The sequence below is a fragment of the Carcharodon carcharias genome, chromosome 14 (genome assembly GCF_017639515.1).
Source record: "Carcharodon carcharias isolate sCarCar2 chromosome 14, sCarCar2.pri, whole genome shotgun sequence".
Classification (NCBI taxonomy): domain Eukaryota; kingdom Metazoa; phylum Chordata; class Chondrichthyes; order Lamniformes; family Lamnidae; genus Carcharodon; species Carcharodon carcharias.
Window position 1 is genome coordinate 124,895,867 of NC_054480.1, and position 16,406 is coordinate 124,912,272.

Sequence of the window (16,406 nt, forward strand, 5' to 3'; positions counted from 1 at the left end):
TTCTGCAAAGCGGTCGCCCAGTTTATGTTTAGCCTCTTTCCATGCTGTTTCATTCAGCGAGACAGAGCTCCATGGCTGCAAAGGTATGCGTTATGTAAAACTTCATCAAAAGATGTTATTTTAACTTATTTTGCTCTTTAATGGGACGTGGGTGTCGCTGGCTCAGCCAGCATTTTTATTGCCCATTCCTAATTGCACTTGAGATGGTTGTGGAGAGCCGCCTTCTTGAACTGCTACAGTCCATGTGGTGTAGGTATATTGGTCAAAAATTACAAACCATTTTATCTGCTGAATTCACTTGCTTCTTAAATTAGCGTTGATCATGGTGAGGTTTTTTCATTCAGAATTCAAGGAGATACAGTCTGCTGCTTGTACTATTTCCAAAGCAAAGGCCAGCAATATGCGGGTTCATTGTTCATCAAGAACATGCTATTTACTTCACACAAGACCAAGGTTGGTTTATAGTGTGTGTGAGTTTACCTACCAGAGATGACTTTTCTGTTCATTTAGTGCAAGTAGCCAAAATTTTAACACAAATGGGGGAATTAATTTCTGGGGCAGTCCAGACTTCATTAAGAATTATCCAACCACTGAGACAAAGCCTGGGCCTATCACAGAGTCTCATACCATCAACATGACAACCACCTTCATAGGTTAAGCAGATTCCAACCACTTGCTATCCTTGCAAGCAGCAGTGCCACTGTGGCACAGACTTGTGATCTTGGACATACCACCGTGCAAGGTCTGGACAAGAAACCAGAAATGGGAAGGGAATCATCTCAGGCCACTCTCACATGGCTCTAGCAACATTTCAACATATGAAATTTGTGGGTGGAGGCAGAGGGAAGGAGAAAGTGGAAAGAAAGCAAATCATGACAATGATTAACAATAAACATCACAGCAGCTGCAAATTTTATTCAGCAATTGCCAATGCGCATCAGAAACCTGAGGCAATCATCGATGAGTTCCTATTTATACATTCTTAGAATGATTACAACATGGGGGGGGTGGCATTTGGCCCATTATGTTCATGCCAACTTTCTGTAACAGCCACTCATCTAGTCCCACTCTCATCCCCTTTCCACATAAACCTGCAATTTTTCTCTTCAGGTGTTTATCCAATTGCCTTTGAAATCCATGATTGAATTTGTCTCCACCACACTCTCAGACTGTGCGTTCCAGATCCTAACCACTCACCGCAAAGAAAAAAATCCTCATGTGCATTAGGTTTTTTTTGCCAATCACCTTAAATCAGTGTCCTCTGGTTCTCAACCCTTCTGCCAACATGAACAGTTTCTGCCTAACTACTCTGTTAGGGCACCCTCATGATTTTGAATCATGGAATCTCATTTCAACCTTCTCTTCTCTAAGGAGAACAGCCAAAGCTTCTCCAATGTACCTAAATAACTGAAATCCCTCATCCTCAGAACCATTCTGGTACAACTTTTCTGCACTGTCCCTAAAGCTTCCACGTCCTTCCCATAGTGCAGCGTCCAGAATTAGAAACAGTTCAGGCAAACCAGTGTTTTATAAAGGTTCATCATGACATCCTCGCTTTTGCACAGTACACCTCTATTTAGAAAGCCTAGGATCATGACTCCCTTTTCACCACATTCGCAACCTGCCTTGCTACCTTCAATGACTTGCGGATATATACCACCACCTCCCCAGGTCTCTGTACTTTATCACAGCTCTGTGAAACATTTCAAATGTAATGAATTATTTTAAGGTGACTTATGCAGACAAACACAGCATCCATTTTGCTCACAGTAGCATCCTACAAACAGTAAAGACCAGTTAAGCTTGTTTTTCTGTAGGTGCGTTGAGAGAGAAATATTACCCAGGAAACTGGGAGAACCTCTTGCTCTTCTCGGATTAGTGCCATGGGACCTTTAACATCCACCTGAACAGATGGTTCAGTTTAAAGTTCCAACAGATGGATGGTGCCTCTAACATTGCAGCACTCAACAACAACTTCAACAAAATGGTCCAATGTGCTTCACAACATTTTTAAACAAAATTTCACAATAAACCACTAAAGGAACTATTTGAGAGGAAATTCCAGAGTTTACTGCCTAGGCTACCTCATTATGCACTCAAGTCTGAAAGTGGAGCAAAAATATAACAAGTATATTAGTCTGCAGGGAAGAGGGAATTCGCAGCAGGCACTGATTTGACAAGTTAACAGTCACAGGCTGATCATTTATAGAAACACAATGAGCTGAAGCATAACTGTTATTCAAAGGAGCCCACAGACCAATTACAGGAAGGCACTTCTCTGCTTTGGTGACAATTGAACAAAGCTCAAGTTACTGTGCTGACAGGTTAATGTTCACACATGGATGAGCCAGTACACAGAATGGCCAAAACTCTCTCAAACTGGGCTTAGGTGATGGACCCCTTAATTTGAGATTAGGTCACTGCCCTCCCTGTCCCTCCACACAGGGAAACCCTTTTTTGATCAGGAGACAAGAGACTTCACATCTGCCCAGGTTGAATTTGTGCACCAGCTAACCATTCAGGGTAATCAGAAGATGGGGCAAGACAGGCTGCTTTTAACAGCTGATAGAGTTCTGCTGCATGTTGCCTCAGACCCCTACCAGTACATACAACACAAGACAATCACAGCGACAAAAAAAAACAGAAAACATTAGAAAAATGTGCAACTGGATTAGCCTTTGAAACAGCTTCCCAAAGATTCAAGTGGGAGCAGCACTGCGCAGTGTGGTACTGACTGATGTAGACCAGAACAGTGTCGGATTTGATCTGCCTACTGAGTTTAGTTGATTTGAATCAGGCCAAGAGTAAGAACCTCTGTACCACTAGCTAAAGTTGACCAAAAACATCTCCTGCTCATCACTGCAGGAACTATGCAAGTGTGGGCATTTAAGTGACAGGATCAGACTCTTTAATTAGAGTCTGTCTCATTATACCACCCCTGTGAAGCATTTAGGACATTTCCCTACACAAGACGCTATATAATTGCTTGTTGTTGTTGTTTTGGTGCACACAGGGATTAAGCAATCAGGCGAGGTATGAGCCGATGGATGATCTCTAGAATCTCAGTAACAGTCAGGAGAAGCAGGGTGTGGAAACTGGACCTGGAATAAGGTCAATGCTGTTTATTGATCCGCTACATATCACACGTAAAGCACATATCATACTCATTCACCTATCACCTCTGATGTTGCTAATATACATTGGCTGAGCTGCCCAGGCCTTAAGCTCTGAAATTCCCTCCCTATATCTCTCCATCCCCCTCTCCTCTGTTAAGATGCTCCTTAAAACTTACCCCTTAGACAGCACCTTCCAAACCCATGACTGCTACCATCTTGAAGGACAAGGCAGCAGACACATGGGAACACCACGACCTGGAAGTTCCCCTCTAAGCCATTCACCATCCTGACTTGGAAATATATCGTCGTTTCTTCACTGTCACTAGGTCAAAATCCTGGAGCTCGCTCCCTAACAGCACTGTGGGTATAGCTACACTATATGACTGCAGCAGTTCAAGAAACTCACCACCTTCTCAAGAGCAATTAGGGATGGGCAAAAAAACGCTAGGCTAACTACTGATGTCCACATCCCATGAATGAATCAAAAAAACAAGCTTTTGATCATCTATCCAAATATAGTGAAGCTCAATGTCATATTTTGTTGGACAGTCACACCCATGAAGTGCCATGGGATGTTTTACTATGGTAAAGGCAAAAATAAATGCAAGTTTACGTTAAAGTTAAAAATCCTGACTAAATAGATGGATCAGAAAAGAGTACTGTGACATCATTGTAGAAATTGAGATGCAATAAGGCAAGATCATGCAATACAAAGCAAAGATGGAGTTAGACAGCACAGTGTATGATGCTGACAGGATTAGGCTGATGACGAAAGAAGTTTGACCTTGGTGTTAAGATGATATCATAATCCACAACAGGGAAGAAAATGAATCTCACTAAAACACAAACTAAATTACAGCCTTCACTCATCTATTACTGTTCCCTCTTCTAATATGTACGCAGGAGCAGCCTAGTGAATTGATCAAAATCCTTCCCTTAACTTTAAAATCTCTCCCCAGCTTCACCACAACCTATCTCAACAAAGTCCTCCAAATGTGCATCCACACAATTTCATTCCTAGCTCCCCATCCCCCACCCTCTCCCAGTATGTTCTTGCAGCCTGGACCTCACTCCCCAAATCTCACCTCTCTTCATCAAGCTTTTAGCTCCACTCAAACTTTGGTTCCCCTGTTTTCTTACTTCCCTCTTCCCTGTAAAATTCATCTGAGACACATTCTGAACATGAGCAGCCTTGTAGAAGTGTGAGGTAAAGACATTGCATGGCACTATTCAGTCAGTTGTGCCAAGTGACAAATCCGATCCAGTATCAGGCGGTAATAGGCCCTCTGGAGCTGGTCTGGACAGAATAAGGCTTTTAGCTATAACCTCAGTGGTGTGATCAAAGAACAATGATGTATACTGCCACTCACCAGGTCATTCCTCAGCCTCACATACAAAGGGCCACTCTGCACAAATCATGGTGCCTTTGGAGGACTATCTGATGGGGATGTGTGGTGGGGGTGAAATTATACAGAAAAAAAAAATCCAATGGGATTTAGAGAGGGTGAAGAAAAGATTTGATAATAGTTTCAGAGATGAGAGCTTTAGCTACGTGGGTAGACTGGAGAAGTCGGGGCTGTCGTCCTTAGGCTGAAGGCTGAGAGGAGATTTGATTGATGTGCAAAGTCATTAGGGTCTATACAGTGTAGATAGAGAGAAACCATTCCCATTGATAGAAAGGTCAAGAGCTACAGGACACCAATTTAAGGGGAGTGGCTAAAGATTCAATGGAAACATGAGAAACTCTTTTTACACAGCAGAATGTACTACCCAAGAGTGTGGTGCAGGCAGCTTCAATCGTGCCTTTCAAAATGGAATTAGATAAGCACCAGAAGAGAAAAAGTTTGCAGGTCTATGGAGAAAGGGATTGGGAGTGGGACTAGCAGCCCTTGCAGAGCTACCATAGACATGATGGGCCAAATGGCCTCTTTTTGTTCTGCATTCTATGATTATACCCCCAAATTACTTTTTTTTATTCATTCAAGGAATGTGCGCTTCGCTGGCGAGGCCAGGGTTTATTGCCCATCCCTAATTGCCCATGAGAAGGTGGTGGTGAGCTGCCTTCTTGAACCACTGTAGTCCATGTGGCGTAGGTACACCCACAGTGCTATTAAGAAGTTTCAGAATTTTGACCCAGAGACAGTGAAGGAACGGCGATATATTTCCAAGCCAGGATGGTGAGTGGCTTGGAGGGGAACTTCCAGGTGGTGATGTTCCCATGTGTCTGCTGTCCTTGTCCTTCTAGATGGTAGTGGTCATGGGTTTGGAAGATGCTAGTTAATGACAGTTGGTGAGTTTCTGCAGTGCATCTTGTAGATGATACACAGTGCTGCAACTGTGCGTCGGTGATGGAGGGAATTAATGTTTGTGGATGGGGTGCCAATCAAGCGGGCTGGATGGTGTCAAGCTGCTTGAGTGTTGTTGGAGCTGCAATCATCCAGGCAAGTGGAGAGTACGCCATCACACTCCTGACTTGTGCCTTGTAGATTGTGGACAGGCTTGGGAAGAATAAAAAAGCTTATTATCTAAATGGTGAGGGATTGCAGAGCTCTGAGATTCAGAAGGGTCTGGGTGTCCTACAGCATGAATCACAAAAGGTTAGCATACAGTACAGCAAGTAATTAGGAAAGTCAATAGAATGTTATCATTCATTGTGAGGGGAATTGATTACAAAGTAGGGAGGTTATGCTTCAGTTGTACAGAGCATTGGTGAGACCACATCTGGAGTATTGTCTACAGTACTGGTCTCTTTATCTAAGGAAAGATGTAAATGTGCTAGAAACAGTTCAGAGAAGGTTTACTAAATTAGTACCAGGAATGGGCAGGTTGTCCTTTGAGGAAAGGTTGGACAGGCTAGGCTTGTATCCACTGGAATTTAGAAGAGTAAGAGGCGACTTAATTGAAACTTTTAAGATCCAAAGGAGTCTTGATAGGGTGCATGTGGAGAGGATGTTTCCTCTTGTGGGAGAATTTAGAACTAGGGAGCACTCTTTAAACATAAGGGGATTCTCATTTAAGTCAGAAATAAGGAGAATTTTTTTCTCTCAGGGGGCTGAGAGTCTTTGGAACTCTTTTCCTCAAAAGGTGGTGGAAGCAGTCTTTGAATATTTTTAAGACAGAGCTAGACAGCTTCTTGATAAACAAGAGGTTGAAAGGTTATTGAGGGTAGGCAGGAAAATGGAGTTCAGGTTACATTCAGATCAGCCATGATCTTATTGAATGGAGGAGCAGGCCCAAGGGGCCGAATGGCTGACTCCTGCTCCTAATTCATACGCTCATATGTCAGGAGGTGAGTTACTCGCCGCAGGATTCTTAGCCTCTGACCTGCTCTTGTAGTCATAGTACTTATATAGCTAGTCCAGTTCAGTTTCTGGTCAATGGTAACCCACAGGATGTTGATAGGGGGGGGGGGGGGGGGGGGGGGGGGGGGCTCAGTGATGGTATGCCAATCATGTCAAGGGGCAATGGTTAGATTATCTTGTTGCAGATGGGTCATTGCCTGGCACTTATGTGGCGTGATTGTTCTTTGCCACTTGTCAGCCCAAGCCTAAATGTTGTCCAGGTCTTGTTGCATATGGATTCGGGCTGCTTCAGTATGAGTCGCCAGGATTGGTGCTGAACATTGTGCAATCATCAGCGAACACTCCAACTTCTTACCTTTGATGGAAGAAAGGTCATTGACACTACCCTGAGGAACTCCTGCAGTGATGTCCTGGAGCTGAGAAATCTGACCTCAAAAAACCACAACCATCATCCTTTGTGCTAGGTATGACTCCAACCAGTGGAGCGTTTTCCCCCCAATTCCCATTGACTCCAGTTTTGCTGAGGCTCCTTGATGTCACACTCAGTCAAATGCTGCCTTGATGTCAAGGGTAGTCACTCTCACCTCACCTCTGGAGTTCAGCTCTTTTGTACACATTTGAACCAAGGCTATGATGAGGTCAGGAGCTAAGTGGCTCTGGTAGAACCCAAACTGAGCATCAGTGAGCAGGTTATTGCTAAGCAAGTACCGCTTGATAGCACTGTTGATGACCCTTCCACCACAATAAACTATGTTTGGAAACATTATTCATTTTAAAATTTATACTTTCAACGATTTATCATGCTCAGAGATGCTTTGAAAAGCATCTGGCGCAAAGTCAGCAGTAAGCGCATCCAAGTTTTAGCATAGTTAGCTGCAGGGTAGAGCTTTGATTACTGTGCCCAATATGACTTTACTTCAACCTCATATTCCTTACCACACCTAAGCAAATCTCTTTATTTTGAGTCTCTATAAACTAATGATGCAGCTATTGGGATCTAGATTAAGTTCTTTCCATACTCAATGCAAGGCTGTGGAAAAAGAGCAGGGAAATTTGACTAATCAAACAGATCTTCCAAAGAGTGGCACAGGCATGACAGCCTGAATGGCATCCTTTTGTTGCTGCAAGATTTTTTTTTTTAAGATAGGATCCTTATAGCTGGATAAACTTACTCCAATCAATTTGGGCTGAGTTGAACTAACCAGTCCCAATTTGGGAGCGAGCTTAAGGCTGTGAACTCTGTCGCCTATATTCTAACTCACATGCCAATTCCCATTCACTCATCACTCGTGGACTCATTGCCCTACATTGGCTTCTGGTCCAGCAATACCTCGATTTTTAAAAATTCTCATCCTTGTTTTCAAATCCCTCCATGGCCTCACCCTTCCCTATGTTGACTTCTCCAGCCCTACAACCCTCCAAAATCTCCGCACTTCTCCAATTCTGGCATTCTGTGCATCCTCAATTTCCATCGCTCCACCATTGGCAGCCACACCTTCAGCTGTCTGGACTATAGCCTTGCAATGGCCTCCTTAAACCTATTCACACTCTTTCCTCCTTTAAGATGCTTCTCAAAACCTAGCTCTTTAATCAAGGTTTTGGTCATCTGTCCCAATAACTGTGTCAATTTTGTTTGACAACACTGATACTTGATAAAGTATCTTGGGAAGTTTTACTACGTTAAAGGTGTTATACAAATGCAAGTTATTTTTATGAAGATTCACAGTGTTGACCAATGGCAGCAGCTAACCAATCTCTGCTCATGGCTTGTGATATCAAAAAGTCCCAAGCAGATAACACATGGCCAACCACCATCACAGCATCATAAATCAAGCAACGCTAGCACAGCTAGTAATGTACAAACTGCAGAAGTCTATGTAAGACCACAGACTATATCTATTGGTATTATAGTTATATAATCTATATTGTTATATTTATTTATAATATGTTAAAAAATCTTGCTTTCTGCATGTGTTTCCAATCAATGATCAACATTACAATGTCTACACAAATTGCCATGCTGCAACCATTTCTCCTCACCTCCAGTGAAGGCCTCGTTGTGGCATCAGGGGCTGTAATTACAGTGACTAGCTTACATCAACAGTTTTTATTAATGTGGCCACAGGAATTTACAACGCAAATATAAAAACGACAGTATAATTTTAAAATGCAGATTTAATTCCTTTTGCGTGGCCTGGTCCAGTTTTATCTACCACAGTCTAACCCCACTTCACTACACTCCCCATGTGCAATACTGCAGCAGATTGACAAATGATACGTACATTAACCATAAATATCTGGTAACATTAGTACAGGTTACGCTATGTCCAGCACTCCCATGGAATATAGTATTTGTTTCTAAAATAAAAGCAAAATACTGTAGATGCTGGAAATCTGAAATAAAAACAGAAAATGCTGGAAAACTCAGCAAGTCTGGTAGCATCTGGGGAGAGAGTTAATGTTAAGTTGAATATGATTCTGAAAAATTAGACCTGAGTACTTCCAACACTTTCTGTTTTTATTATAGTATTAGTTTCATCTTGGAAACATTGAAGTGGAAAATCAACTCAAATCACACCCTTGTTTTTCAGAAAGCATTTAAAAAGAGAATCATCTTTACAGACATACACTGCAACACAATCAAACTGATGATTCAGAAACTGGATACAATGCTGACTCCACATCAGCCCAAATAGATTACTTTTGATGCAATTTACTATCCTTCACGAGAAATACATAGTGATAATCCTATAGTCTTGCATATGTAATGAATATCGTGCATTGCAACATTTCGCCAATTAGAGTGGTGATGATGTGAGCAAAATGGCAGCCATTTTACACTAGCAATGTGCCACAGACCGGCAAAGAAATAAATGATGGGCTACCTTTTTTGGTGGGGAGGGGTAGTGGCTGAGGGAGGAATGTTATCAAGGACTCACTGAAGAATCTCCAACTTGCACCCAAACAGACAATGAGCCTCTGATTTATGCCAAAGGATGCTGCCTCTGTTATGGCAACACACACTCAGTATAGCAATGAAATAGCAAGCTTGGCTATATGTTCAAGTTTGATTCCCACAGCATTCAGACATAGAAAGTGCTATCAACTGACCCAAGCTGACACACACTGCTGCTTTATTCAGCAGGACAGGGTGACAGGATCCCAAAGGATATGTCAGCTATCTATCTGACAATATGGAAGTTTGCCCAAATATGTCTATATACAAATGGATAATCTATCTCACCCAATTACAGCTCTGTCAGCCTCTCTCATCCATCAGTAAAACAACAGAAGAGTCATCAACAGTGTCATCAAGAGACAAACCATTAATGTCCAGTTTGGATTCTACCAGAAGTACTTAGCTCCAGGCCTCATCACAAGAGCTGGCACAACACAAGAGTGGGCTTAGACACCAAGGCTGCATTCAAATAACTATGGAACTAAGGAGCCCCAGCAATGCTGGGGTCAATGTGAAAATCTTCCAGTGGCTGGAATCATGCCAAACACAAAGAATATGCTTATGGTCAGTGGAGGTCAGTCACAACAGCCCTAAGGCAGTCCCACAGCGGTTCCTCAGAGTAGTGTCCTCAGCTCAGCCAACTCTGGCTGCTTTATCAATAACATTCTCTCCATCATATCAGGAATCGGGCTGATCAATGACAATTCCAGTGCTCAGCTGCATTCAAAACACTTTCAATAATGAAAGCCCATGCCAATCCACAGCAGATGCTGGATGATGCCCAGATTTATCTGACAAGTGACAGGTAACATTTGTGCCACACAAGTCCCAGCTAAAGACTATCGTTGCTCAATACCAATCAGTTGTGTGGTCCATGGCCCAGAGATGGTGAGGCCGGATTCAGCAGCCCTGTTGACATTGACTAACTCGACAAATTTTTGAATCGATTGCCTACAAACCACTGAATGCAGATACCCTGTCAGAGGCTGCGATTAAAAGCTCTCTTTCCAGTAAGATCTGTTTTCATAAAATGTTTTACAGGAACGTTCTGGGGTGAGGGAATATCACTAGGAAATACACTCTATACTCAACACCCTGAACCCTGTGCAGTCCCAGGAGAACATTACATCGATTAAATGGGGAAACTGCATGGTAAAGGGCATTTGTCCAACATACTTCTTCCAGAACGTATATCCAGAGCAAGCACATCATCTGGTCAGCATCCTAACAGATGTTGATATGACAATTTAATTACATGAATAGGAGTGTTTATAAGGCCAGTGTGTATGGAAAATGACCAAGAGTACAAGGCCATGCAAACTGTAACAGCACCTGGTTACCAAAATGAAATTACTTCTGAGACTGAATGTGGAAATTCACTTTGTAAGAATCCAAAGGTTAGTGTCGTAGCAGAGTTTTTAAACCTGTGAAGTACTGCACCTTGGTCTGTGTTTCCACATTCTCACTGCCTGATAATTAATCAAGTACTTATAAGTCCAGCTAAGTGCTTCTTTAAACACAGGTAATTGGGAAGAGGCATCAAGATCATATTGATTGTTAAACATTTGAATATAATAACAATTGGTGTTTGGGGTGGGGGGGGGGGGGGGAGAGAGAAGAAGATTAAAGCAAGAAAACTCCAGAGTACAAGTTTCCAGCAACCTTCTGTCCATTCAGCCCATTGCATCTGTGCTAACTCTTTAATGGAGCAAACCAAAACTAAGATAAAAGCAAAAAACTGCGGATGCTGGAAATCCAAAACAAAAATAAAAATACCTGGAAAAACTCAGCAGGTCTGGCAGCATCTGCGGAGAGGAACAGAGTTAACATTTCGAGTCTGTATAACTCTTCAACAGAACTAAGTAAAAATAGAAAAGAAGTGAAATATAATCTGGTTTAAGGGGGGGGTGGGACAAGTAGAGCTGGATAGAGGACCAGTGATAGGTGGAGATAACCAAAAGGTGTCATAGACAAAAGGACAAAGAAGTGTTGAAGGTGGTGATATTATCTAAGGAATGTGCTAATTAAGGGTAGAAAGCAGGACAAGCAAGGTACAAATAGCCCTAGTGGGGGTGGGGTGGGGTGAAGGGAAGGGATCGAAATAAGCTAAAAGGTAGAGATAGAACAAAGGATGGAAATACATTTAAAAACAATGGAAATAGATGGGAAAAGAAAAATCTATATAAATTAAAAAAAGGGAGGGGATTGGAAAGGGGATGGGGATGGAGGAGAAAGTTCATGATCTAAAATTTTTGAACTCAATATTCAGTCCGGAAGGCTGTAAAGTGCCTAGTCGGAAGATGAGACGCTGTTCCTCCAGTTTGCGTTGAGCTTCACTGGAACAATGCAGCAGGCCAAGGACGGACATGTGGGCATGAGAGCAGGGTGGAGTGTTGAAATGGCAAGCGACAGGGAGGTCTGGGTCATGCTTGCGGACAGACCGAAGGTTTTCCACAAAGCAGTCACCCAGTCTGCGTTTGGTCTCTCCAATGTAGAGGAAACCGCATTGGGAGCAACGCATGCAGTAGACTAAATTGAGGGAAGTGCAAGTGAAATGCTGCTTCACTTGAAAGGGGTGTTTGGGCCCTTGGACGGTGAGGAGAGGGGAATTAAAGGGGCAGGTGTTACACCTTCTGCAGTTGCATGGGAAGGTGCCGTGGGAGGGGGTTGAGGTGAAGGGGTGATGTAGGAGTGAGCCAGGGTGTCCCGGAGGGAACGATCCCTGCGGTATGCCGCCGGGGGGTGGGGGGGGGTGTAAAGGGAAGACGTGTTTGGTGGTGGCATCATGCTGGAGTTGGTGGAAATGACGGAGGATGATCCTTTGAATGCGGAGGCTGGTAGGGTGATAAGTAAGAACAAGGGGGACTCTATCATGGTTCTGGGAGGGAGAGGAAGGTGTGAGGACGGATGCACGGGAGATGGGCCGGACACGATTGAGGGTCCTGTCAACCACCCTGTGGGTGGAAAACCTCGGTTAAGGAAGAAGGAATACATGTCAGAGGAACTGTTTTTGAAAGTGGCATTATCAGAACAGATGCGACGGAGGTGAAGGAACTGAGAGAATGGGATAGAGTCCTTACAGGAAGCGGGGTGTGAGGAGCTGTAGTCGAGGTAGCTGTGGGAGTCGCTAGGCTTGTAATGAATATTGGTGGACAGTCTATCACCAGAAATTGAGACAGAGAGGTCAAGGAAGGGAAGTGTCAGAGATGGACCACGTGAAAATGATGGAGCGGTAGAAATTGGAAGCAAAATTAATAAATTTTTCCAGGTCCAAACGAGAGCATGAAGCAGCACCAAAGCAATCATCGATATACCGGAGAAAGAGTTGTGGGAGGGGACCAGCGTAGGACTGGAACAAGGAATGTTCCACATACCCCATAAAGAAACCAAAACTAATCCCACTAGCTCAATCTCTTTCAAACCCTGCCCATGCTTCCTCTTCACATATCTAGCCACTTCCTCCTTGAAGGGAGGGACAAAATCCAACTCTATCTCAGGATCTTTAGTGAATACAAAAAAGAATTCTTCTTGAAGCATTGTTGAAAATCTTGCCCCAAAGGTGTCAGATTAAACAACACAGTGGGAACTGAATTGAATGAGTGGAATGCGTTAGGAGTTCCACACTCCACTGAGCCCAGGCTTGGGTCATTAATAACAAAGATAGCTCCCAGAGCCAATCCCAAACCCCATCCTTTCCTGAAAATATATTCAGAGGAGAATGCTGCAGCAGATTTCCAACTGTACAAAACTTTAGCACATTTGTGAACATGATTTACAACTTGAAGATTCTCCCAGCAGTGTCTTCAAGGAGTAGTTACAGATCCATTTCAGAAACTGTCTAAATGCATCACTTCCTTTTTTTATTTCTTCAGAAACAAATGTCTAGAAACATGTGGATGGAAGGTTGGTACTGAGCTTGGACCAACTGGACCAAGTAGCCTGCTTCTGTGCTGAATCATTTTATGTAGTCATATTAAAACTTGTTTTTTTTACATGGAATTAACAACAAACAGGGCATTCGGCCCAACAAGTCTATGCTGGCAATGATGCTCCACATGCGCCTCCTCCCACCTTAGCTTGTCTAATTATCAGCATACCATTCTATTCCCTTCTTCCCATATTTACCTAGCTTCCCTTAAATGCATCCATATGATTCACCTCAGGTATTCCGTGGTAGATTGTCACATTCTTAACACTCTTTGGGTAAAGAAGTTTCTCCTGAATTCCTGATTGGGTTTATTAGGGACTGTCTTTTGTTTATGACCTCTGGTTTTGGTCTCTGCCAAAAGTGGACATATCTTCTTTATTTCCACCCCATCAAACTCCTTCAATAATTTGAAAGTGATTTATCTAGTCACTCCTCAGGTTTTGCCCACACTGATTTGATCAACCAAATTCTAAAAAATTAAGTGGGAGATAAAGGATCACTGCAAAGAAGCAAATTTGAGTTTTCATGGATTGCCCATCTTTGCAGCCATTCCACTGGTTTTTAAGACACATTCCGAAAGCAATGTTACAAAGTTCAATGACCCAAGTGTTCGCTCAATATAGATTTTCAAACCCATTTCCCCTTCTCCCTCACAAAACCGTTGAAATGTCAGATTGATTCACTCAAATCAACTTCCATTCCCACACAAATTCAAAAGGGGGTAAAGAATTCAAACTTTGAGCAAAAGATGCACTAAAATACACAATGAAATAAACTGTTAAATAAAGATCTTTAGTGGAAATTATTGTATTAGCAACAATTTCAAACAAGAATTAGCCGGTGGTTAGAGTGACCAACCTTGCAGTCAGGTCCCTTTAAGTGCTACAGGTTCTTAAAGTGTGAAATGAGGAAGGATTGTAGCTTGAACTGATGAAAGGTTATTGACCTGAAATGTTAACTCTTGTTTCTCTCCACAGATTCTGCCAGACCTGAGTATCTCCAACATTTTCTGATTCAAGTTATTAACTCTCCTGACAGACTTTGGGTGATTTCTCGTTGACACAGAAAGGAAGCGGCTGGGGTAAAGAGACCTCAAGAGTCAAGAGTTGCCGCTTCTCTGAATGTGGTGGGGGGTGGGGGGGTAGTCTGGTCCTCTGAACTCCCCAGGCCCAGCCTGATCTCCCCCATCCCACCCCCCTCTCTCTGTCCGATGCCCCCAGTGGGGTGATGGGGAGAGCTTACTCCATAAGGTGGGGGCACCGGGGATGATGGAGGGGGGTATATACCGGCGCTGCCATGGTAACAGTCCCGGGTGGCATGACTCGGAGCCCAGGCTTTACCTCAGTGGGGCTCGGGCCCGCTTTCCCCCTCACACCACAAACACACACACTGACTTTTCAACTCTTTACCTTGCAGTTCTGGTAAGCCTCGAGCGCCCGCAACGCGCTGTCGGTGAGTTTGACATGAAGAACTGAGACATTGTTGCCCGAGCTGAGTTTCCCACAGGAGAGCCCATAACTCTGCTCCTCCTTCAGCGCCGCCATTTTCCCTCGCGCTGCTTCCCCTCCCCCCGCGCACAGCCGGGCACCGCGGCCTCCCACAAACGCCGCCAGCAACAAAGATGGCGCACGGCCAATCACCGCACCACGCTCTCGCCCGTCACAATGATGGCGCCGGCCAATCAAGCACAGGCGCGCCTGTTACAAAGATGGTGCCAGCCTAGAAAGCCTGCTATAAAGATGGCGACGGTCAATTAGCACCAACTCCCTTCACTTGTTTGTTGTTTGTCAACAGCCAAGTTAGCCCGTAACAAATATGGCGACAGCCAACTGGGGTCGCAGCATAAATTACTTGTATGTATGTAAGACAGTACCGGTCAATCATTAACCAGAAGCATTTATCAGTGAGAAACAAGTTATTCACAAAGTTTCATTAAAAGTATTAGGAAGTAATAAATGTAAAGATGACTAATCAACAGTGAGTTGCCATGTTTGCCACAAATGCCAACTATAATCATTTGCATTTTATGCAATAGTACTTCAGTAATCAACAGTCAACCACAAATATTTTATCAATGCAAACTCCTCGCAACTGGGCAACTGGGATTGCAGGGAGGACAGAATCTAACAGGAATAAACATGACTGTAGTCTTGGCAGTCCAAGCATAAACATGCATTGATTCTACAACATCAACGGTTATGATTAATGCACTGACTCTGTGTACGTTATTGCACATTTCTATTTTATTCTTGCCTAGAAAGCTTTTAAAATGTATATGAAAAGTAACTCATCAATCCGGAACAGCACTCTCAGAGGGGTTAATCTGTTCTGGGACAGTAATCTGAAACAGAAAAAAATGTTGCGACACTACCATCTAAAGGTGGTCAATATTCATTGCAGCTAGGTTTGAAAATGATTCTTTAAATAATTAATTAAATAAGTTGATTAATGCACGCACACTGTTATATTAAAAATCTTCTGTCATCATACATGTCCTATCAATTCCTATATCCTTATTTAGAATCGAAACCATCTCCGTAAACTTGACAAATAATGTTAATGATACCAACTATGTTACAGGAGAGGACGGAACATACAAGTTTAAGAGTGCACCAGCAAATGGCATCAGCATACAGATAAATTCGTAAAAAGACAAAATTAAAGGATCTTCATCCGAAGGCATGCAGCATTCATAAACTGGATGAATTGATGGCACAAATAGAAATAAGCAGGTATGATCTGAAGATCTGAAGATTATAGAGGCATTGCTGCAAGGTGACCAAGGCTGGGATTGAGTATTCAGAGGTGCTTCACACTTCATAGAACAGGAAGAAAGGAAGAGGAGCTGAGGTAGCTCTGTTAATAAAGGATGAGATCAATGTGTGAGTGAGAAATGATCTTGGCTCAAAAGATCAAGGTGTAGAATCAGTTTGGGTGGAGATAAGAAATAGCAATGGAAATAAGTCATTGGTTGGAATAGTTTATAGGCCCACAATAGTAGCTACACTGTAGGACTGAGTATAAATCAAGAAATAATAGGGGTGTGTAAGAAAGATACTGCAATAATTGTGGGCAATTTTCATCTTAGATGGATAAAAACT

At 43.0% G+C, this 16,406-nt stretch overlaps 1 protein-coding gene across 2 annotated transcripts in view; it reads right to left on the reverse strand.

Moving 5' to 3' along the window:
- The window catches only part of ell (elongation factor RNA polymerase II), a 145,070-nt gene extending 130,208 nt beyond the window's left edge, over window positions 1–14,862 (reverse strand). For both annotated transcript variants that reach the window (XM_041204544.1, XM_041204543.1), the window contains exon 1: window positions 14,715–14,862. In XM_041204544.1, the coding sequence (XP_041060478.1) occupies window positions 14,715–14,849 (135 nt within the window). In that variant the 5' untranslated portion in view covers window positions 14,850–14,862. The remainder of the gene's footprint in view (window positions 1–14,714) is intronic.
- Between the last annotated feature and the right edge of the window lie 1,544 nt (window positions 14,863–16,406).